The sequence below is a fragment of the Bubalus bubalis genome, chromosome 21 (assembly GCF_019923935.1).
Source record: "Bubalus bubalis isolate 160015118507 breed Murrah chromosome 21, NDDB_SH_1, whole genome shotgun sequence".
In the NCBI taxonomy this organism is placed as follows: Eukaryota; Metazoa; Chordata; class Mammalia; order Artiodactyla; family Bovidae; genus Bubalus; species Bubalus bubalis.
In genome coordinates, this window is record NC_059177.1 from 59,451,918 (window position 1) to 59,474,168 (window position 22,251).

Genomic DNA, 22,251 nt, shown 5'->3' on the forward strand with positions numbered 1-22,251 from the left:
GATCAGCGTCAGCCCACTCCCTTTCCTGTAGTCACGTGTCCGCTCCCGGGGGTCTGAGGTTTGTGCTTCCTTTTCCTGTTGCCAGGTGAGCACTGAGCTCCTGTGTCTGGGCGGCTACTCATCCACCCACTTAAGTGCTTCCAACTCTGTATTGCCGTTGTCCCCTGTCCCCTTCTCTCTGTCTGACTGTGCTCATCCCACGTACTGTCCTTTTCAGGGAGTGTGGGAGAAAACAGAGGTGTCCCACCCACCATTTTAACCAAAACCCTATCACCGTATTTATTATACGCTCTGGTGTCCATCGAGCTGAGCTCAGTTGCTCAGGCACGTCCGCCCCTTGCGACCCCGTAGACTGCGGCCGCCACACTTCTCTGTCCGTGTCTCCTGCAATGGCAGGCGGGTTGTGTACCATGGAGCCACCAAAGAAGCCATAGAAATTTCTTGACTGTGGTTTTCTGAGTAAATACGTGGGACACGCGGGCTTGTGCTGAGTAAGAAGAGAAAATTCAGTGCCTGTGTTCAGGTCTGACCCTGAGATCCCTATTTCATCATGCGCATGCTATTGTATGAATACTTGTTCTGTTTTCCATAAACCCGTGACAACTCACTCATCCAGTCCCGGGCGGTCTACTGTCTTCAAAGCAAATAATTAAAATGGACTTTGAGAGCTTGCCTGGTAAATCCATTTCCCTCTGGCTAGAAGCATTATTAGTCCATTACTGTTCCAGGAGAAGAGGTTGGCTCAGACAGTCTTGAAAAACAGGATATCAATTCTCTAACTCAATATGATACAAAGGAAGATAAGACAAGGAACAAGATGAAGCAGTATATCTTCTGGATCCTTAGACACTGATTACCGGCCACTGCTCCGGAGGTCCCGAGCCTGCCCTGCGTCTTGCCTTCTGCTCCAGAGAAAGCCTGCAGCCAGAGGACAGAGGGCAGGGGTTCTGTGGTTTGTTCTTCCTTTTCCTGTTGCCCGGTTGGCGCTGAGCTCCGTCACTGCTGGAGGGGAGCCCTAGAGGTGGGGGTGGGGGGAGGTCGGGCACGTGGGCTCTCTCCTGCCCCTCCCAGGCCTCCCCACACTCGTGGCTCCAACGAGGACCCTGACAAGATCTCCTTGCCCTGCCAGGGTTCTCGCTACTGTGACAGGAACCGCCTTTATGTGAGTGTCTGATGGTTAATATAAAAGATATTTTGTTGTTCAGCCGGTGAGTCTTGTCTGACTCTGCGACCCCATGGAGTGCAGCACGCCAGGCTTCCCTGTCCATCACCATCTCCCAGAGTTTGCTCAAACTCATGTCTGTTGAGTCGGTGATGCCATCCAACCATCTCGTCCTCTGTCGTTCCCTTCTCCTCTTGCCCTCAATCTTTCCCAGCATTGGGGTTTTTTCCAATGAGTCAGCTCTTCGCATCAGGTGGCCAAAGTATAATAATAAAAGCTATTAGAACCATTAAAAATACATTTTGGAAAATTCTGTGAAGAACAAATAGAGGAAAATGGAAGCTTCTTATTATGGGGCCTTTCACTCATAAAAAACTAGTAAACATGTGCTTTTGGCGGACGTGGTTAGAGTTCCGTGCTCTCACCACCAGGGGCCCAGGTTTGATCCCTGGTTGGGGAACTAAGATCCCACAGCCCACGTGGCCAAGATGAAAGTAAATAAGTCGTAAGTAAAGCCCCTGTAGCCATTGTCCGGTTGTGAAAATACCCGCACATCACAGTGTTGTAAAATCTATTCTTGCCATTCCCAGCACCCGGTCCCCATTCAATTAAAAAAAACATCTGCTACGGTAGATTAACACACATTTCAGAGAGCGTATCATTTTCATCCATAAAACCTTCTACACAGTCTCTACTCGTTCATAACGTTTTTCCTTTTTCTTCCTCTCTTATGTAAAGCTACAGCGAGAAAAGTGAAACCGTTAGTGCCCTGGTTGTGTCCAACTCTCTGCGAACCCCCGGACTATATCCCACCAGGCTTCTCTGTTCATGGGATTTCCCAGGCAAGAATACTGGAGTGGGTTGCCATGCCTTCCTCCTGGGGACCAAACTTGGGTCTCCCGCATCGCAGGCAGATTCGTAACTGTCCCAGCCACCAGGGAAGCCCCTACCACACCGTTATCATCACAGCCTAACAAAACTGCCAGTTCTTTAATACTATCTAGTATTAGATGGTATTAATACTCCAGTCCATTTAACACTCCAGTCCATATTCAAATTCCTCAGATTATCTGAAAAAAACATCTTTCTGCAGAAGATTTGTTTGAATCAAGAGCCTAATAAGGCACACTTGTGTCGGGCTCACAGACCTCCAAAGCCTCTTAGTTGCTAATGGAAATTTTAACTTAAACATATTTATGCGCTTTCAACATGAGGGCAGGCGTGCCGCGGGCTCGGCTTTCTTCAGGGGCTCTGCCATTTTTATCTGGCGTGCGTCCAGAGTTGTGAGTGCTCCCGAGGCATGCTTTTCCTAGACCTGTCCTGGCCTCGAGCGTCCATTAGGGAGGTTAGAGTGGGACTTCTCGCCATTTGCAGTGTAAGTGCTTTCCACCTTAGTTACCAGGGCAACTAATCAAACTCTGGAGACAGCCGCTTATTAGATTTATGCATATTTAAGATTCTTCCTGTTGCATTAAAAGTTATAAATCCATACCGCAGATTGCAACAACGGAAGCAGTGACATTTATGGAGACTGAGTCTGGTGATGAATGCGTGGATTAGGTGTTATCGTAGAAGTGCTTTCACGCAATCTGTCGCGAGTGCCCGCTGTGCAGGAGTAAGACTTCTCTTCGGAGGACGGGCACCGCTGGCACCCAGCACTTCCGGTTACTCCTGTTCCGTGGGCTCCTCGTGTGCTTAAGCTCTACAGTCAGGCATCAGCCTTCCCTCCCCCAGTCCTCCTCCCCTCGTGTTCAACTCCTTCTCATGAGGCCGCCGTGTGCCAGGCACGTTACAGACCCGAGCCCACCCACCGAGGAGGGGGCAGCCCCCACCCCAGGGTGGAAGGCCCAAGGTCAGAGGTCACCGACTTTGAGTCAGTCTCCTGAGAGGGTGACACGCAGGAAGGCTGGGGGTCTCCAAACGGGGAAAACAGGCTGCAAGTGTCAGACACTTTTTCTCTTTTTCTCTCTCTCTAAAGTGGCAGGAGCCAATGAACTACAAGGGTTATGATTTTTCCCTTCCTGATACAAATTTAAAAAGGTTTCTCTTAAAATTCTGTGTCGTCATGACAACACCTGGCTCCACCTGAACGTTTCTCCACCCTTGAGCTAAGCAATGCGGTTTCCTTATGGAAATGTTTGTCTTAAGCTGTGTCAAGATATCTATGCATTTACCCTAGACTCTGCCTGCAAGTCGGTTCCGCCCAAGACTCAGAACCGACTCGACCAACCAGGATGTTTCAGTCATGCATTGGTCTCCTAATCTGTGCTAATGAAACAGTATATTTGCTTAGAAATCTGCCTTAAAGATTTCACGCCGATCATTTGATGGCCCGGGAAGACTCACCTGATGCCAAGGTTATCTCAGTGCATGTTGCGGGTGAGGGGCCTGGTGCCAGTCTCTGAGTTTGAGACACTCCCTTTCTCTAATTAGCGTTCACTTTCATGCATTGGAGAAGGAAATGGCAACCCACTCCAGTGTTCTTGCCTGGAGAATCCCAGGGACGGGGGAGCCTGGTGGGCTGCCTTCTGTGGGGTCGTGCAGAGTCGGACACAACTGAAGCGACTTAGCAGCAGCAGCAGCAGTAACTCTATAACATACAGCTAAGACCAGCAGCGGGGCACTCTTTCTGCCCTCTTCTGATGTCTGTGTCAGAAGCTTTCTCTATCTCTATTATACTGTAATAAAACTTTTATACACAAAAGCTCTGAGCGATCAAGCCGCGTCACTGGCCTCGGATTGAATTCCTTTCCTCCCGCGGCCAAGAATCCCGGCGTCTTTCACCGCTCAGCAGCAGCCTTTCAGCCCACCCCCCTCTTGGGATTGTCCGTAGGGTCGGTTAAGGGCGGTGCCACGGCATTTCCAGCCCCGTGGGTACCTGCTCCGTGGAAGCCCCCGCAGACATAGAGCTTCCCATCCACGGTGCCCGCGCTGGTGGAGTTGGAACGCAGCGCGAGCAGGGGCATGGGCATCGGGGGCCCCTCTCTCCAGAAGTCCCCGTCTGGGTTGTAGATCTCCACCACATCCAGGCACTTCCGGACCTGGCCCTTGTCCCGGCCGACGCAGCCGATCCCACCTGCGGAGGGGACACAGGACAGAGTGACTGGGGTGGGGCGTCCCCGTGGGCATGCCCCCTGCCTGCGTGGCCCGCACCCCAGGCTCATGGCCTGGGCATTCTCGTTCACTGGCGCTTCTCCCGGAGTGCTTTCTTTCTTTTTTAAAATTAATTATTTTAATGGAAGGATAATTGCTTTGCAGAATTTTGCTGTTTTCTGTCAAACTTCAACCTGAATCAGCCATAGGTCTACACACGTCCCCTCCCTGTTGAGCCTCCCTCCCATCCCACCCCTCCAGGTTGATACAGAGCCCCTGTTGGGGTTCCCTGAGAGATATAGCAAATTCCCGTTGGCTCTCTAGTTTACATACAGTGACGGAAGTCTCCACGTTACTCTCTCCACACATCTATCCTGAGATGCTTGCTAAGCAGTGGTGAGGCCCGCTGTGCACACCGCCAAGCCCAACCCCGTTGACCCCCAGTGCCTGTTGGTCTGTGCTCACGTGCGGGGCAGATGCACACTGGCTCTCAGGGACCCTCCCTTGAGAGGAAGACTTTGTCGTCTGAGTGTGAAGGTGGCCCAGTTCCGACATCTACTGTCCTGTGGTCGTTAGGATTCCATGGACCTGGCTATCGAGCAAACATCCTTTCCCCTCCCCATGGTCGCCAGTACATTTCTCCCTCTCCTCCTGTTTTTGTTGTATTTCTGGCAGCACTGACTCCTAGCTTGTGGGATCTTACCTCCCTGATGAGGGGTCGAAAGTCCCCCGTGCAATGCAAGGGCAGAGTCCTAACCACCGGGCCCCCTCTCCCTCTCTTCTCAAGGGGCAGCTATCTTCCCCCTCAGGGCAGGGCCAGCCTTTGGTGAAGTTTAGCTTTAGGGCTCAAAGGGAGGCCCCAAACCCGAATGCCCACTGTGTCTTCCGTTTTCCGTGACACGGTGCATTCAACAGGTGCTGTCTGTCTGCAGCGCGCTCGGGATGAGCTGGGAAAGGACTGAGGCGTGTTTCCTGCCGTTAGGAAGCGAAGGGGCGGAAAGCCACACGGACAAATAAACAGAGAGCAGACATCATGACAGGCACCTCACAGGAGACACGGTTACGCCCGGAAGTCCAGAGGCTGCAACAAGCCAACAGAAACCCCACGTACGTAACTATGACTCTGAGTCCCACCCTGCACCGGGCAGTGATGGCACAAGGGTTTCCACGGTGATAAGAAGCAGGAGCTTCCCCACAGGAGAGGCTGCAAGCGTCGGGCTGTCTCTCCCCCTCTGAAGCGCGGCTCCCGGGAAGCAGGTGAGGTCCCTGGAGGGGAAGGCACTCCTCTCATCGGTGACCTCGCTGCACGCAGACCCCATCGGACGACCTGCTCTGCACGGCCCATCAGAGTCGGAACGGTGCCAGCCTCGGCTACTCCGGAGGGTCCCGGAAGGGTCTCGGCAGTGGGGGGACTTGGCTCTGGTGTTTACAGCAACACCGAGACCAGCGTTGAGACCTCTTGGCTCTCACAGCCTCTGCCCAGAGCGTCGTGCCACTTAGAGACTAATCCCAGGACGCTTGGTGGCGTCTCTTCTGCCATTTAACCCCATGTCCACCCATGTGTGGCCAGCGGCCCTCCCCTCATTGTGTGGCCAGCGACACCCCTGCCCGTGTGCGGCCAGCGGCGCTCCCCGCTGTGTGTGGCTGGCGGCCCTCCCGCCTGTGTGCAGCCCTCCCGCCCGCCACTGTGCGGTTTTCAGTCTTCCTTCTTTCACTGTCGTTCAGTCACTCAGTCGTGTCCAACTCTCTGTGACCCCATGGACTGCAGCACGCCAGACCTCCCTGTCCTTCACCATCTCCTGAAGTTTGCTCAAACTCATGTCCATCGAGTCGGTGATACCATCCAACCATCTCATCCTCTGTCGCCCCCTTCTCCTCCCGCCTTCAATCTTGCCCACCATTGGGGTCTTTTCCAATGAGTCAGCTCTTTGCATCAGGTGGCCAAAGGATTGGAGCTTCCATATCAGTCCTTCCAATGACTATTCAGGGTTGATTTCCTTTAGGATGGACTTGTTGGATCTCCTTGCAGTCCAAGGGACTCTCAAGACTCTTCTCCAGCACAACAGTGTGAAAACACCAATTCTTCGGCACTCAGCTTTCCTCATGGTCCAGCTTTCACATCCGTACTCGTGTTGCAGTGCATGACACTTGGCCCTGAGTGAATGCGAGAGGACTGATGGGAATGGCTTGTTCTCACCCGGGTTGGGCCCACCTAGAGTAGAAGCGATGGAGGAGAGTGCGGGAGGAAGCCTTTTCTTCCCCATTTTGCTGATGGAGTTTGGCCCGTTTCCTGTCTCAGGACACATCCAGGGCTGAAGGCTGTAAGCACAGGAAGCTCTTAGCGCTTTCTCTCTTCTCCGCCTGGATAAATAATTTAGCCCATTACTATGCCAAGTCTGAGTGGCTGCACTTTCAAGGAGGGGCCACGCGGGCCTCAGTCAGCTGCGCTCTCTGACGCTCACAGACCCACTTTCCCCCTGGCGCTGGGGTGGCCAGAAGCTGCTTCGTCCAACAGATCAGGGAGTCTCTGTCCGAGTGGCAGGACGGCTTTAAGGAAGAGGCTTTGTCCGTAGCCGCTGACCCTGGCAACCACCCGTCAGGTAAGAACGAGACCACTTAGCTCCCTGCTCCCTGAGATGGGGAGGGCGGTTACCAGGCTGGTTTCTGTTGTTGATACGAGCACTTGTGATGATCGGTCAGTGGAGGCGAGCAGAGGGCATGCGAGTCGCTGGCCATCAGGCTGGCGCAGTCAGCAGCCAGCGCCCTGGATGTGATCAGAAGTTCACATAAAGCCCGACAGGGAAGCTCTCCCAGCATAATGTACAAGAAGCAGGGGGCTTGTGCTGGAGGTTTTGCTGGGATAATTAGAGTGCTTGTCACTTCCGTCTCCATGTGGCTAAGTGCCTTTAATGGTGCCGTTCAGCCCTTCACGTAGCTGTGCCTGCTGCTTGGCTGGCAGAGCTCACAGGCTCCACTCGCGTGACACGGGCTCTGCCTTTGCTTATGACGCACCCCGTCTCCCCTGGACGTGTCTCCCCTGGTGCGTCTCCGAACGCACCCCGTCTCCCCTGGACGTGTCTCCCCTGGTGCGTCTCCGAATGCACCCCGTCTCCCCTGGATGTGTCTCCCCTGGTGCATCTCCGAACGCACCCCGTCTCCCCTGGATGTGATTCCACCACCAAGCACACTCTCGGTGGCCCTCTAGTCCCAGCGACTTACTGAGCTTAACCTGAAAGTGGAGGCTGATTAGATAAACCATCCCACGAAAGCATGTCTTTATTAATGTCAGCGCCGGCACTAAGAGAGAAGGCTTTTGATCCTGCAATGGGATCAGAGCATCTTCAGAATTTCAATGAGCCGCCCCGGATCTCTCACTTCTGTGCCACCAGAGCCTGACTTGCCTGTATTCAGAAACAGGCACACAGAAGTTCTCTTCACAAGCCCTACGTCAGCAGACCTCTGGGGCAATATACAAACTGTAGTTCTTTTGGGGTGGGAGGGGGTAGATTACAGAAGAGGGTGCCTCTCTCTCCTCTTTTATTTCTACCAAGATGAAGATCTGCTCTTTGTGTGTTTGGTCATCATGGTCTTTCCCTGTTCGGAGATGAAATGTCTCCCCGCACAGAGTCTTGGCCAGGTGCTGGGGGCGGCAGAGCGTGGTCCTTCCCTGACTTCCGCTAGGACCTGCTGTCCACGGGGCCTTGACTGCAGTGTGGGGGTTGCTCCTGTGTCCCTCCCCCACAGGCTGCCATCAGGAGCTTATTCTGCCCCGCTCTGGGCTGGACCCCAAAGGAAGGGTGATTCTGGAGCACTTCTGACAAGCTCTCATAGTTGCTTCCATGGCTCAACAAGCCTTTTTTTTTTTTCGTTTAAAAAAAATTTATTTATTTGGTTGTTTTAGGTCTCAGTTGCAGCATGTGAGACCATGTTCCCTGATCAAGCATTGAACCCATGTCTCCTGCATTGGGAGCTAGGGGTCTTAGCCCCTGGATCTCCAGGGAAGTCCCTTAGCAAGCTTTAATAAATATATTCACCGCGGCCGGCTCCCATGGGCCTTGGAAAAAATCTGTGGGCTTTTGAAAACAGAAGATGAAAGTGCACGTGTCGGTTGCTCAGTCATGTCTGACTCTTTGTGACCGTAGCCTGCGAGGCTGCTCTGTCCATGGAAGTCTCCGGGCAGGAATCCTGGAGTGGGCTGCCATACCCTCTTCCAGGGCATCTTCCCCACCCAGGAACCGAACCCAGGTCGCCCCCATGGCAGACAGATTGTTTACTGTCTGAGCCACCAGGACAGCTTTGGGCAATATAATTTCTCTAAGTCTCAAATTTCTCATCTGTAAGTTTTGGATAATAATTTCAGTTTCGTAAAGCATTGCAAAGATTAACTTACACGTGAAGGAGGAGAGTGGTGAGGAGGAGCAGAAGTATGTTGCAAACCCAAGTATCCACCGCTAGGACAGGAGTTTGATTTCTTCCCATGCACCCGCGACAGCAAGCTGCCGGCTTGCAGCAGGTCCGGGGGGATGGCCATCCCTCCTCCGTGTCCCAGGACGCTGTGTTAGTAAGCCGGTGTTCACGGGAACCGCTGAGGTCTTCAGTTTGCTTGCTCTCAACTTAATTATCTGCATGTCTGTGATTAACGGCTTGCTGACTGAAGGGGCGAATCTCTTAAACGCTTCCTTCGAGTTTGGATGGAGGAGATCAGAGGCTGAAGGGCTGAGCGATAAGCTGAACCTCCGGGCAGGGAGACGGGCTCCCTGACACGGTGCATCAGGTCAAGCGTTTCGGGGGGTGGGAACTGTCAGGTGGCCCCACAGGAGACAGGCCGGAGAATCCTGTTGGGGGGGGGCGTCCGGGAGTGAGGCCGCCTCGGGTCGGGGTGGAGGGGCTGCTCTGACTCACGTGTGGGTGCGGTCTCTTCCCGACAATATAATGCCCGGGCGGCGTCATTCTCACTCAGGCTGCCTGCTGTCTTTCTTTATTCATATTTATTTATGTATGGCTGTGCTGGGTCTTCATTGCTGTGCATGGGTTTTGCTCTAGTTGTGTCCATGGGCTTCTCATCGCGGTGGCATCTCTCGGTGCAGGGCACAGGCTCTAGGGCGTGCGGGCTTCAGTAGCTGTGGCCCACGGGCTTAGTTGCCCCGTGGTTTATGGCATCTTCCCGGGTCAGGAATCAAACCTCTGTCCCCTGCACCGCATTGGCAGACAGATTCGTTGCCACTGAGCCACCAGGGAAGAGCTCTGCTTTTCTTCTGCTCTCATTTAGGAGTTCCAGATGTGAAGCCTGAACCCCAGAAGACATGACCTCACTTCTCATCCCTTGTTAGTTAACGCAGGGCTCTAATGGGTATTTTCAGAAAAGAAAAAAAGCCCTTCAGCACAGGGTGAAAGGCAGGGCCACCTGTCTGCACAAACTCCCCGGCCATGCCCAGGAGTGTCCGGCTCACCACCCGGGCAGCGTTGCTCTCTGTGTGGCACCCTGCTCACCCTCTGAGCCTGCCCGTCCATCAGCAGCCTGCTTGCTCTTCCAAACAGATGATCGGGGAAAATCGAATAAAAGAGCTGAAAGACCGAGTTCCACTGGTTGGCGCTCGACTCTGCTTGACTTTGGAGGGAAACTCAAGTGCGTGAAGTGTGTGACAGTTACCAAGTGGGAATGCAGACGGTTGACAGAAGTTCTGGCTCCAAGTCCCGGGCACCAAAGAAGCTGCAGCCTTATCTGTGGCTGATTCCGGACAACCGCTGGGCTTCCCTCCGGCCCAGGCCTGGGTGTCCGTGGGCCTCAGCGCGCCTTGCCCCTCTGCTCTTCCAGACGCTGACCCATCTCTGCGTCGTTTCTGCCCTGACCGTCCTCCCCAGCTCGTCCTGCAGGTCCCAGCAGGTCCAGGAGCTGAGCCCACAGTGGGGTGAAGGGAACACCTGCCAAGGTCAGAACCTTGAAACTGGCCTCCCGGCACCTCGCCATCCTCAGGCCGGAGCCCCCAGACGTCTCGGGTCTGTCCATCTCCCGGAGGCGTGCCTGGCTTTCAGCCATCCCTCTGCCCACTCCTCCCCTCCCTGCCTGTCTCCCTGGCCACCCTGTTCACGGCACCCTGTGCTCCAGGCTGGCTCAGCCTGGGCCCCGAACAGTGAGGAAGTTCCCCTCTGGGCCTCTGTGGAGGCTGGTCTCTGCCTGGACGGTCTCTCCTCCCCAGGAGGACAAATTCCCACTTCAAGGCTCAGCTCAACCATCACCCCAAAGAAAGGCGTTGTGTCTCTGCAGGCGGCCATCCCCTCCTGCGGGCGCCTGCTCCTCTCTGAACAGAGATCAAGGTTCCTATAAAGATGCTGCTCCTGTGTGTCTTTCTGGGCTGCAGGGTGGACAGCAGAAGGGTGTCTCGTTCACACCCGTGCACCCCATGCTCCTCACTGGGGCAGACAGTCGGGAACCAAAACTTAACTGAGTGCGTGCGTGGTCCAGCCCCTTCCCCACATCGTGGGTACCGTTTTCTTCTTCTACTCTTCTGTCAAAACACAAAGTGACGACTAGCTTTCTGGAACTGGTCAAGCCCTAAGTCCAAACAGCTGAACACTCACTTCCTGTCAGATTATAAACACGGTCTGCGTAAGGATACAGGACTCCCGGGGCAGATATGGAGCTTGTTGGTGTCTGCTGTGGGCTCACCTTTGCCCCCAGGTCTGCCTGCCTGAAGAGTCACTGACCTCCCCTAACTCGGGCTGGATGTACCCTGCAGGACACAGGCTGAGTTTATACTAATAACTCTGTCTGGCGAGCAAGCAAAGGTGCATTAATCAGATGTACTCCTCAGCTTGCAAACATAGACACACAGATGGAAAGTGTGAAGGCAGAGTATGCATCATTCTGTTCCCTGAGGTTCTTCTAAAGGGGGCTTGATAGTGCGTGGTGAATAATTACTGTAGAGAAGATCTCGTGGCTTCCCTGGTGGCCCAGTGGTTAGGACTCTAGCGCTTTCATAGCCGGGGCCCAGGTTTGATCCCTGATCAGTGAACTAAGATCCCACAAGCTATACAGAACAGCAAAATAAAAAGTCTTAATACATATGGCATATTGACCTTGTGTGTAAATAAAATCATTTATAGAAAGTGATAATTTGTGCTCATTCCTATATCTACCCAAGAAAGGGGAAAGGAAGGGAGTATCTAAAAAATTATCACATACATGAGTCAGGATAAACTAGTTGAAGATAATGCATTGTACTCAAAAATGACAGGATTTTAAAATAGATACCTTCTTCTTTAAAGCATTAAAAATTTTCCATTTCAACTCTTCATGCTGTTTTAAAACATATATTACATTACCCCTGCCTTAGTGAGCTGATGATACCAGAGTCAAGGTTTTCTTAAGGACTGAGAAGTGACTACACACTCTACTCCCACAGCATGCCCCAGACTCTGCTCCCACAGCGTGCCCCAGATGTAGATGGCTCTGTACACCAGGGCCGCGTGAAGACAGACCTGGACTTGCTTTGCTGAATGAATGCTTACTTTTGGTGTGGCTTTGAGCAATTTACCTCTTTTCATGAAAGTAAAGCATAGAAAGTGTACTGCCCAGGGTTTTGGCTGCACCCTTACGCTCCTCAGCAAACACAAACAAGTCAGAGACCCAGACAGCGTCCGCCAGACATCTCTCATCTGTTCTTGGTAGCGGCCTCATCCCTGTCCACCCGGGGCTTTCACACCGTAGCAGCTTCTGACATTCTCTGCTTTCAGCGTCAAAATCGCTGTGCACGTCTGGTTGGTTTTATATGTATATATAATTTCATGTATTTATTTTTGGCTGTGCTGGTCTTAGTTGCGGGGCAGGCTTTTCTCTAGTTGCGATTTCTCACTGCAGTGTCTTCTGCTGTTGCGGAGCATGGGATCCAGGGTGTGTGAGCTTCAGCAGTTGTTCCTCACCGGCTCAGTTGCTCCGAGGCCTGTGGGGTCTTCCCAGACCGGGGATCAGAGCTGTGTCTCCTGCACGGGCAGGCAGACTCTTCACCTCTGGGCCACCAGGGAAGCCCCTCCAGTTATCTTTAAGCAATCTGTATGTATATTTTGCACGTTTACTTCCTGTCTCTCCGAGGTGCTAGAGAACAAGTCTAAGGCCTTTGTGTGTGTGGTTTGTGTTTTTTTGTGCATAAAACTCAGTCTTGGGAAATTGAAGGCAAATAAGAAATACAGCATTACAATTATATATCGATCCCACAGAGTGCAAGTTCGCACTAATCGCCACACTGAAATGTGGAACTGCCGACTCTGGGTCTGTAGGAGATCAGTGATTAAAGTGACTAGAGCCGAGCTGTGACGTGAGTTCAGTTCAGTCGCTCAGTCACGTGGACTCTCTGCGGCCCCGTGGACTGCAGCACGCCAGTGAGAACCCCAGGCAAACTCTGCCCTCTGGGAGCCCTTGATTCTGGGCTCCCCAGTGAGGAGGCCAGGTAATCAAGGCGAAAGCCCTTCACAGGGTTCCCTGGAAAGACCTCTCATGGGTACTGACCGCAAAAACACGGCGAGCCCTTCTCTCTGGTTCAAAGCCATTTCGGCTGTTGTGTCTCTAAACTCAAGTCTGCTCTCAGAATAAAGGGGGCACTGGGACTCCCCACTGAAGTGCTTTGGCCGTTGAAAAGGCACCTCCTTTCCTTGTCCAGCATGAGCCTAAGAAGCGTACCTCTAGGCCCAAAAGATGCCCTGAGGACATGCAGACGCGGGGAGCTCTGAGCAGTGCCTGACCTGTGTTCCTGGGACACGTGCTGTGCAGGGGGGTCCCCTGTCCCTTCACCTCTGGTCTTTCCTAAACACCAGCCGGGGCGGCTCATGCACCAGAGGCTTAGTCAGTGTGGTGAGCATATAAAAACACCCTCCATGAACACGGCGTCTCCTCTTCCCTTCCTCACCAGCATCTGAACTTTGCCACATGCATCCCTGCAGGCATTCATACCAGAGTCGCCCAGCACTTCCCACAGACCAGACCCCAGGCCCCACTTCAGACCTGCCAGCCCAGAATTCGCCACAGGTCGGGGCCAGGAATCTGCCATTAATGAATAGCCTGGGTGATGTGAGACATGTTTATATTTTTTAAAACCTGCTTCAAGGGGACTTCCCTGGTGGCCCAGTGGTTAAGACTCTGTGCCTCCAATGCAGGGGGCACAGGTTCAAACCCTGGTGCAGAAACTAAGATTTCACATGCCGCTCGCTGCAGCAAAAAAAAAGTAAAAATAAATAAAAAAAAAAGTTTTTTAAAGCTTACTTTGCAAAACATTAAAAAAATACTGCCTCAAATTTTATCAAAACACATAAAATGGCAAAATCAGAACAATGATGAAGCTTGGTCCTCTCGTAATGTAATTCACCTCTGGTGAATTACTGCTCACTGACACGCGTTTACTGCAGCAACTGGAACCTTCCACGTAACCACCCCCATCGAGGGGTGCCATCACCCGGTGAGAACGACCCCACGGCCCCGTGGGGAGACTTGGTATTAGCTGGCTGCCTGGACAGGAAAGTGAAAAATCTGTGCTTTGCAAAATTCCCTACAACGCCTGGAACTCTGACGCTGTTTGAGGCTTTTTGCCCTGGTGGAGGAGCAGGAGAGAAAGGTCAGTTCCATCAACTGATGTTGGTGAGCACTGGTCACGAGGAGCAGCCAGGCCGGCGGCCAGAACAGGCACACCCAGACGAGCGGGGCAGCTCTCTGCCCCTGGGTGTCCGGGGAACTTGGCCAGAGTCCTGCTGAGAGCAGCACCTCCAATTCACACAAACCACCTCGAGGGGTGGGTCCTGCCAGACCCTGAAGGGTGCACTGGTCTAGACGCAGAGGCTTAAAAGCAGAGGCGAGAGAGGAAACCCAGCCGCAGAAGGGAGGCTTGTTTGGGGGTGACCCCCAGGGCCTGCGGTGTGGCGGACAGGGGTGTGGTCGAGTGGCTGCCGGGGCCGGCCCAGGACAGGTCTCAGCGTTTCCACAAATAGCTCTCCCGGCTCACTTTCTATATTTGACTTCGCCTGACCCATCAAGTTAAAGGAACTTCGGCATCCAATTTGGCTTTTTAAAAACACTTGAGGAAAACCCCAGGTGCATTTATAGTGAACTGTCATTGCAGAAGAAGCACGCTGCACTCAAAGCTGTGGCTGATACTATGGAATCTGAAGTTTGTCTCACAAAAACTGTTTTCAGAGAGAGAACCCTTGGTATCACATTCTGTCAGTATTTTATAACAGAGCATCAAGAGTTGGGTTTAATGAGGTGGAGCCCAGAAGGTTTTATCTTTCTCAGAACTTTACCACAAAGAGTGTACAGAGGACTTCTCTGGCAGTCCAGGGCTTAAGACGTCACCTTCCAATGCAGGGGGTGCAGGTGTGATCCCTGGTCGGGGGGCTAAGATCATGGCATCTGGTCCCATCACTTCATGGAAGTATAAGGGTAAAAAGTGGAAACAGTGACAGATTTTATTTTCTTGGGCTCCAAAATCACTGTGGATGGTGATTGCAGCCATGAAATTAAAAGATGCTTGCTCCTTGGAAGGAAAGCCATGACCAACCCAGAGAGCATATTATTCTGCTGACAAAGGTCCGTCTAGTCAAAGTTGTGGTTTTCCCAGTATTCATGTATGGATGTGAGAGTTGGACCATAAAGAAAGCTGAGCACTGAAGAATTGATGCTTTTGAGCTGTGGCGTTGGAGAAGACTCTTGAGAGTCCCTTGGACTGCAAGGAGATCCAACCAGTCCATCCTAAAGGAGATCAGTCCTGAATATTCATTGGAAGGACTGATGCTGAAGCTGAAACTCCAATTCTTTGGCCACCTGATGCGAAGAACTGACTCATTGGAAAAGACCCTGATGCTGGGAAAGACTGAAGGCAGGAGGAGAAGGGGACGACAGAGGATGAGATGGCTGGATGGCATCACCAACTCGATGGACATGAGTTTGAGTGAGCTCCGTGAGTTGGTGATGGACAGGGTTCTGTTAAGACACAGCCCCTCTTCCCTGCTCTTCCTGAGAACCGGCTGCCCAAGGGAGCTCTCAGGAAAAAGTCAGCGTGGAAATCAGCTCATTTAAAATACCTGGAGTTTGTAATAAGGGCATCATTGGCTCAGTGGTAAAGAATCTGCCTGCAATGCAGGAGATTCGGGTTTGATCCCTGGGTTGAGAAGATTCCCTGGAGGAGGAAAAGGCAACCCACTCCAATATTCTTGCCTGGAGAATCCCATGGACAGAGGAGCTGGGAGGGCTACCATCCTTGGGGTCGCAAAGAGTCGCACACGACTGAGCGTGCATGCACTTTACTCATAAGGCTCCCTGGAGACTATTTAAATTATTTTAAGTGCTCCAGAAAGTCATCCACCAGAAGAGCTTCCCTACTAAATACACATGCAAAGGCATGAACAGTGGAATCACTTCAGCAACAACCTAGACAGATGCTTTCCTGAATTGTTATTTTATTTTTAAACATTTATTTATTTATTTCGTTATGTCAGGTCTTAGTTGCAGCATATGGGATCCAGTTCCCTGACCAGGGATCGAACCCAGACCCCCTGCATTGGAGGTGCAGAGTCTTAGCCACTGGCCCACCAGGGAAGTGCCTGTATTTGTATGTTAAGAAGGAAATGAGTAGTTTTCCAGGAACAACCACCCAATAGCTTACTAATGCACTCTTTGCTAGTCTGTCGTAACTTCTGGGGTCATTTTCATCTAAATTCAAATTATTCATGGTGTCTGTCATGATGTGGTTTTCCAATATAGGCATTTTCACAATAAACATTTAGTGCAGATTTTAACTTAAATCTTTACAACGCGAATCAAACCTCCAGGGGCAGCATTAGCCAGAGAGAGCGCCCGGCAGTCTGACGTGTGCAGCTTTAGCTCCTACAGGAGGAATACGTCCCGGTCAGTATTCCCCCCATGCAGGGGCAGGCTGTGTGAATGGACACCGGGCCACTGCGCGTGTCCTCGAGGGGAGGGCAGGAGGAGAGTAGAAAGACTGGTCCTTTGACTCCAAAGGCCTGGGGACGGGTGATCCCAGCACCAGGACGCCCCCTCTGGGCTGCGAGGCCAGCGCGGAGACCTGCCGGGGCAGGAGCTGGAATACCTCATGCTTCTGAAGATGGGAAATAATCTGGGGCCATGTTAGGACACTACAGTGTAAGGGCACCCCCTGACACTTTTTTAAAAACACGTTTTTAATTGGTGGCTCAGAGAGTCAAGAATCCGCCTGCAATGCAGGAGACCTGGGTTCCATCCCTGGGTCAGGAAGATCCCCTGGAGAAGGCAATGGCCACCCGCTCCAGCATTCTTGCCTGGTGAGTCCCATGGACAGAGGAACCTGATGGGCTACAGTCCACGGGGTCGCCAAGAGTCAGACACGACTGAGCGAGTAACGCGCTGACACACACAGCTGTTTTGTTGTTGTTTTGTTGTGTTTGTTTTTGGTTGCTTTGTGAGGCACATGGATGTTAGTTCCCCAAGCAGGGACCAAACCCATGCCCCCTGCATGGGAAGTGAGAAGCCTTAACCATTGGACTGCGGAGGGAGCCCTCCCTCCCCAACTTATTTCACATGGTAATAATCACCATCTCTACTGTTTATTGGGCACCTGAACACACAGCACAGTGTTCATCTCTCTTAAGTGCCTCATTTTATGAACGAATAAAACAGACTCGGAGAAGTGAACCCACTTGCTGGAAATCATAAAGTGAAGTTGCTCAGTCGTGGTCGACTCTTTGCAACCCCATGGACTGCAGCCCACCAGGCTCCTCTGTCCATGGGACTCTCCAGGCAAGAATGCTGGAGTGGGTGGCCATTTCCTTCTCCAGGGGATCTTCCCGACCCAGGGATGGAACCCAGGTCTCCTGCATTGCAGGCAGACGCTTTACCACCTGAGCCACCGGGGAAAGCACAGGGTATTCATAACTTACAGGGTAGGGTCTATCTGCAGGAGGAACTTTGTTTCAGCCAAGAAGACACCTGGGGAGTTTTTGTACAGATGGGATTAACTCAGAAGACTTATAAAATCATAATACGGTGAAGGTGAGGCCGTTCGTCACACAGCCCAGACTGCCCCTTGTGACTACCTCTCTCCCTGCGGTAGTTGGATCCGAGGTTTCCCAGTCCCTGTGGCTCCAGGTGTATAACAGTCCCCCACACGTAACAGAGGCCAGACTGCGTGCCCAGAACACGGGTGCAAACCCTGAACAGAGGCAGAAGCGGGGCTGTGATGGGCATCGGAACTTTACTCTGCAAAACCTGGAGTCTGTGCTAAAAACACCTGGCCTACTGGCCCCAGAGGACGTTATCAGTACGGTCTGTGCGTCTGCACAACGGCGGACACGGGCAATGCAGGTAGGTTGTTTGCACAGTCTTGTATGGGCGGGGCGTGAGGCAGTGGGAAGTGAAGAAAGCCTAACGGCAGCGAAGAGCAAAGGAAGGACCATAGAGACGCGGCAGCCAGCAGAAGCCGTCCTTCGAACCCAGGGGGGACCGCACGCACACGCAGGGAGTGCGACTTTGGTGCTCATAATGACCGAGTCACTTTTAAAGTTACTTTAGCTTTGAAATAGGACAGATTTGGGTCTGAATCCTGATTTAATCACACTGGGTGATAAAAGTAAACACAGGCCTTCCCTTCCAGGCTGTTGTGAAAACTGAGACCGTGCGTGGAAACAGCACCTAGCGTTCAGTGATTCTTCGGTAACTATTACTTTCCCTCCAAGTAATTTCTCACGAGATAGAGAAGAATGTGATAACTTAACATTGGTATTTTCTAGTTAAAAATGTTGGCCAAAATTTGACACTTAAAGGTGCTGGCACGGGGACTTCCCTGGTGCTCCAGTGGCCGCATGTGCACCCGTGTGGCAAAACTCACCACACTATTGTAAAGTAATTACCCTCCATTAAAGTTGATTAATTTTTTAAAAAGAAAGGAACCAAGATTTCTCAGAGAATCTTACCATGTTTTGCATAAATATCATCTGAAAAATGAAATGGAAAACTTACATAAATACCACGGAAACACACATGAAAGAAAATAATCTCGAAAACTCTGAAAAACAAAGAATCCACCGTGCATTGCAGGGAATGCAGGTTCCATCCCTGGCCGGGGAACGAGGATCCCGCCTGTCGTGGGGCAGCTAAGCCCACGCGTTGTAACTACTGAGCCCCAATGCCACAACTAGAGTCCACGCACCTCAAACAAAAGATCCCAAACGACGAAGCTAAGACCCAACCAGCCAAATAAGTAAAATGGTCAAGATGCTGGTATCAGTTATCTGGAAAATGTAGCTATACAGACTCTCTCAATTTCCAACGCCAGGAAAAGTTTCTCCACTACTGCGAACTCAGACTGCAAAGCTGGACTGTCCACCCACTTAAAGGCAGTGTTCTCCTGTAAGTAAGATGATAAACCTTTTGCAGACAAAGGCCTTGTCCATGTGATCATCTAAGTGCTGCTGGACAAGTAACAATAATACAAAGATTCAAAATGCAAACACCCATTAAGGTGAGCCAGTAGGAGACTTTAAACACAGACTCGAGGAAACTTTCCGCTTTCCTGGATGCACCCAGGAGTTAAGGCACAGAAAACCTTGTCTTTTTTTGGTACCACACCCTGGTGGCTCGGCGGCAAAGAATCTGCCTGCCAACACAAGAGACCTGGGTTCGATCCTTGGGTCAGGAAGATCCCATGGAGAAGGAAATGGCAACCCTCTCCAATATTCTTGCTGGGAAAATACCATGGACAGAGGAGCCTGGCGGACTACAGTCCATGGAACTGCAGAGTCAGACACAACTTAGCGACTGAACAACAAACAACAATTCTTTTTGTAAATGGACTCTAATCTGAAAAACGAGTCTCAGAAAAAATGCACTGGAATGGAAGATTGCTGATTTAGATTTAATGTGGGATGAACATTTTCAGAGTTTCAGAAAGTAAACAGAACCGGACACACACCCGTTAGGGATCTTAAACCGAGGTTCTCCAGATGACCCCCAGAAGCATCTGGTCCGCGGACAATCCTTGAACTAAGAAGTGTGTGTTCAGTTGCTAAGTCATGTCTGACTCTGCGACACCATGGACTGCAGTACATCAGGCTTCTCTGTCCTTCACTATCTCCTGGAGCCTGCTCAAACTCATGTCCATTGAGTCGGTGATGCCATCCAACCATCTCATCCTCTGTCGTCCCCTTCTCCTCCCGCCTTCAATCTTTCCCAGCGTCAGGGTCTTTTCCAATGAGTCAGTTCTTCCCATCAGGTGGCCAAAGAATTGGAGCTTCAGCATCCATCCTTCCACTGAATATTCAGGGTTGATTTCCTTTAGGATTGACTGGTTGGATCTCCTTGTTGTCCTAGGGACTCTCAAGAGTCTTTTTCAGCAACACAGTTCGAAAGCAACAATTCTTTGGCGCTCAGCCTTCTTTATGGTTCAACTCTCACGTCCATACATGATTACTAGAAAAACCATAGCTTTGACTAGATGGACCTTTGTTGGCAAGGTGATATCTCTGCTTTGTTATACGCTATCTAGGTTTGTCATAGCTTTTCTTCCAAGGAGCAAACGTCTTTTAATTTCATGGCTGCCGTCACTGTCTGCAGTGATTTTGGAGTGCAGAAAATAAAGTCTGTCACTGTTTCTGTTTTTTCCCTCATCTATTTGCTATGAAGTGATGGGACTGCATGGAGATCCAACCAGTCCATTCTGAAGGAGATCAGCCCTGGGATTTCTTTGGAAGGAATGATGTTAAAGCTGAAACTCCAGTACTTTGGCCACCTAATGTGAAGAGTTGACTCATTGGAAAAGACTCTGATGCTGGGAGGGATTGGGGGCAGGAGGAGAAGGGGACGACAGAGGATGAGATGGCTGGATGGCATCACCGACTCGATGGATGTGAGTCTAAGTGAACTCCGGGAGATGATGATGGACAGGGAGGCCTGGCGTGCTGCGATTCATGGGGTCGAAAAGAGTTGGACACGACTGAGTGACTGAACTGAACTGAACTGATGGGACTGGATGCCATGATCTTTAGTTTTTTAAATGTTGAGTTTTAATCCAGCTTTTTCACTCTCTTCTTTCACCTTTATCAAAAGGCTCTTTAGTTCCTCTTCTCTTTCTGCCATTAGAGTGGTATCATCTGCATGTCTGAGATTGTTGATATTTCTCCCAGCGATCTTGATTCCAGCTTGTGATTCATCTGGCCTGGCATTTCACATGATGTACTCTGCACAGAAGTTAAATAAGCAGGGTGACAATATACAGAAGATGTACTCCTTTCCCAATTTTGAACGAGTCTGTTGTTCCACGTCTGGTTCTAACTGTCGCTTTTTTTCTAACTGTTGCATACAGGTTTCTCAGGAGGCAGGTAAAGAGGTCTGGTATTTCCATCTCTTTAAGAGTTTTCCACAGTTTGTTGTGATCCACATGGTCAAAAGCTTTAGCATAGTCAATGAAGCAGAAGTTTTTTCTGGAATTCCCTTGCTTTTTCTATGATCCAATGGATGTTGGCAATTTGATCTCTGGTTCCTCTGCCTTTTCAAAATCCTGTTTGTACATCTGAAAGTTCTTGCTTCATGTACTGTTGAAGCCTAGCTTGAAGGATGTTAAGGATTTCCTTGCTAGCACGTGAAATGAGCACAATTGTGCGGTAGTTTGAACATTCTTTGGCATTGACTTTGTTTGGGTTTGGAATGAAAACTGCCCTTTTCTAGTCCTGTGGCCACTGCTGAGTTTTCCAAATTTGCTGGCATGTTGAGTGCAGCGCTTTAACAGCATCTTCTTTTAGGATTTGAAGTAGGTCAGGTGGAATTCCATCACCTCCACTAGCTTTGTTTGTAGTGATGCTTCCTAAGGCCCACTTGATTTCACATTCCAGGACGTCTGGCTCTAGGTGAGTGATCACACCATCGTGGTTATCAAGGTAATTAAGACCTTTTTTGTACAGTTCTTCTGTGTATCCTTGTCATCTCTTCTTAATCTTGTCTACTTCTTTAGGTCCTTGCCATTTCTGTCATTTATTGTGCCCATCTTTGCGTGGAATGTTCTCTTGGTATTTCTGCTTTTCTTGAAGAGATCTCTAGTCTTTCCCATTCTATTCTTTTCCTCTTTCTTTGCACTGATCACTGAGGAAGGCTTTCTCATCCCTCCTTGCTATTCTCTGGAACTCTGCAGTCAGTCGGGTGTATCTTTCCCTTTCTCCTCTGCCTTTTGCTTCTCTTCTTTTCTCAGCTGTTTGTAAAAACTCCTCAGATTTCATTTTGCCTTCTTGCATTTCCTTTTCTTTGGGATAGTTTTGGTCACCACCTCCTGTACAATGTTAGGAGCCTCTGTCCATAGTTCTTCAGGCACTCTGTCTATCAGATCTAATCCCTAGAATCTATTAATCACTTTCACTGTATAATTGTAAGGGATGTGATTTAGGTCCTACTTGAATTGTCTAGTGGTTTTCCCTACTTTCTTCAGTTTAAGTCTGAATTTTGCAATACGGAGTTCATGATCTGAGCCGCAGTCAGCTCCACGTCTTGTTTTTGCTGACTGTATATATTCTTTAGCTGCAAAGAATATAATCAACCTGATTTCTGTATTGACCATCTGGTCCTTTCCATACAAGTTACAAAAACGACCCTGTTTTTACTTCACGTTTAGCTTAGTCGTGTTTTCACGCTGGGGAGGGGCTGGGAATCTCATTGCGCTTCCATCGACAATCACTTCTCTCCCACTTTCGACTGCCTCCAACTGCAATATAATCAGTAGATCGGCCCTGTGCTCCTTGAGCTCCATAGACATCAATCCCAGGAGACTGGTCCCAGGCTTGATGTTATCTCTACTGGGCGATGGCACTGCATGTGGTTATAACAAAAGCAACAAATGTATACCCAGAGGAAAAGCTTAATTATGGTCTCGAGTGAGCCTCCTAACCGAGGCAGTCGTGAATCACGTGCATAACGTTCTTGTGCTTAAAACCACACAACTATTAACGCTGCAGTGCTTTAATAATTTTCCTTCACGCTG

The 22,251-nt window shown here is 50.7% G+C and overlaps 1 protein-coding gene across 1 annotated transcript in view; it reads right to left on the reverse strand.

The window, feature by feature from the left end:
* KBTBD12 (kelch repeat and BTB domain containing 12) overlaps window positions 1-22,251 on the reverse strand; it is a 51,833-nt gene that overhangs the window by 9,086 nt on the left and 20,496 nt on the right. Inside the window, exon 5 of the mRNA XM_006078840.4 lies at window positions 4,041-4,238. Coding sequence (XP_006078902.1) covers window positions 4,041-4,238 — 198 coding nt within the window. The remainder of the gene's footprint in view (window positions 1-4,040; window positions 4,239-22,251) is intronic.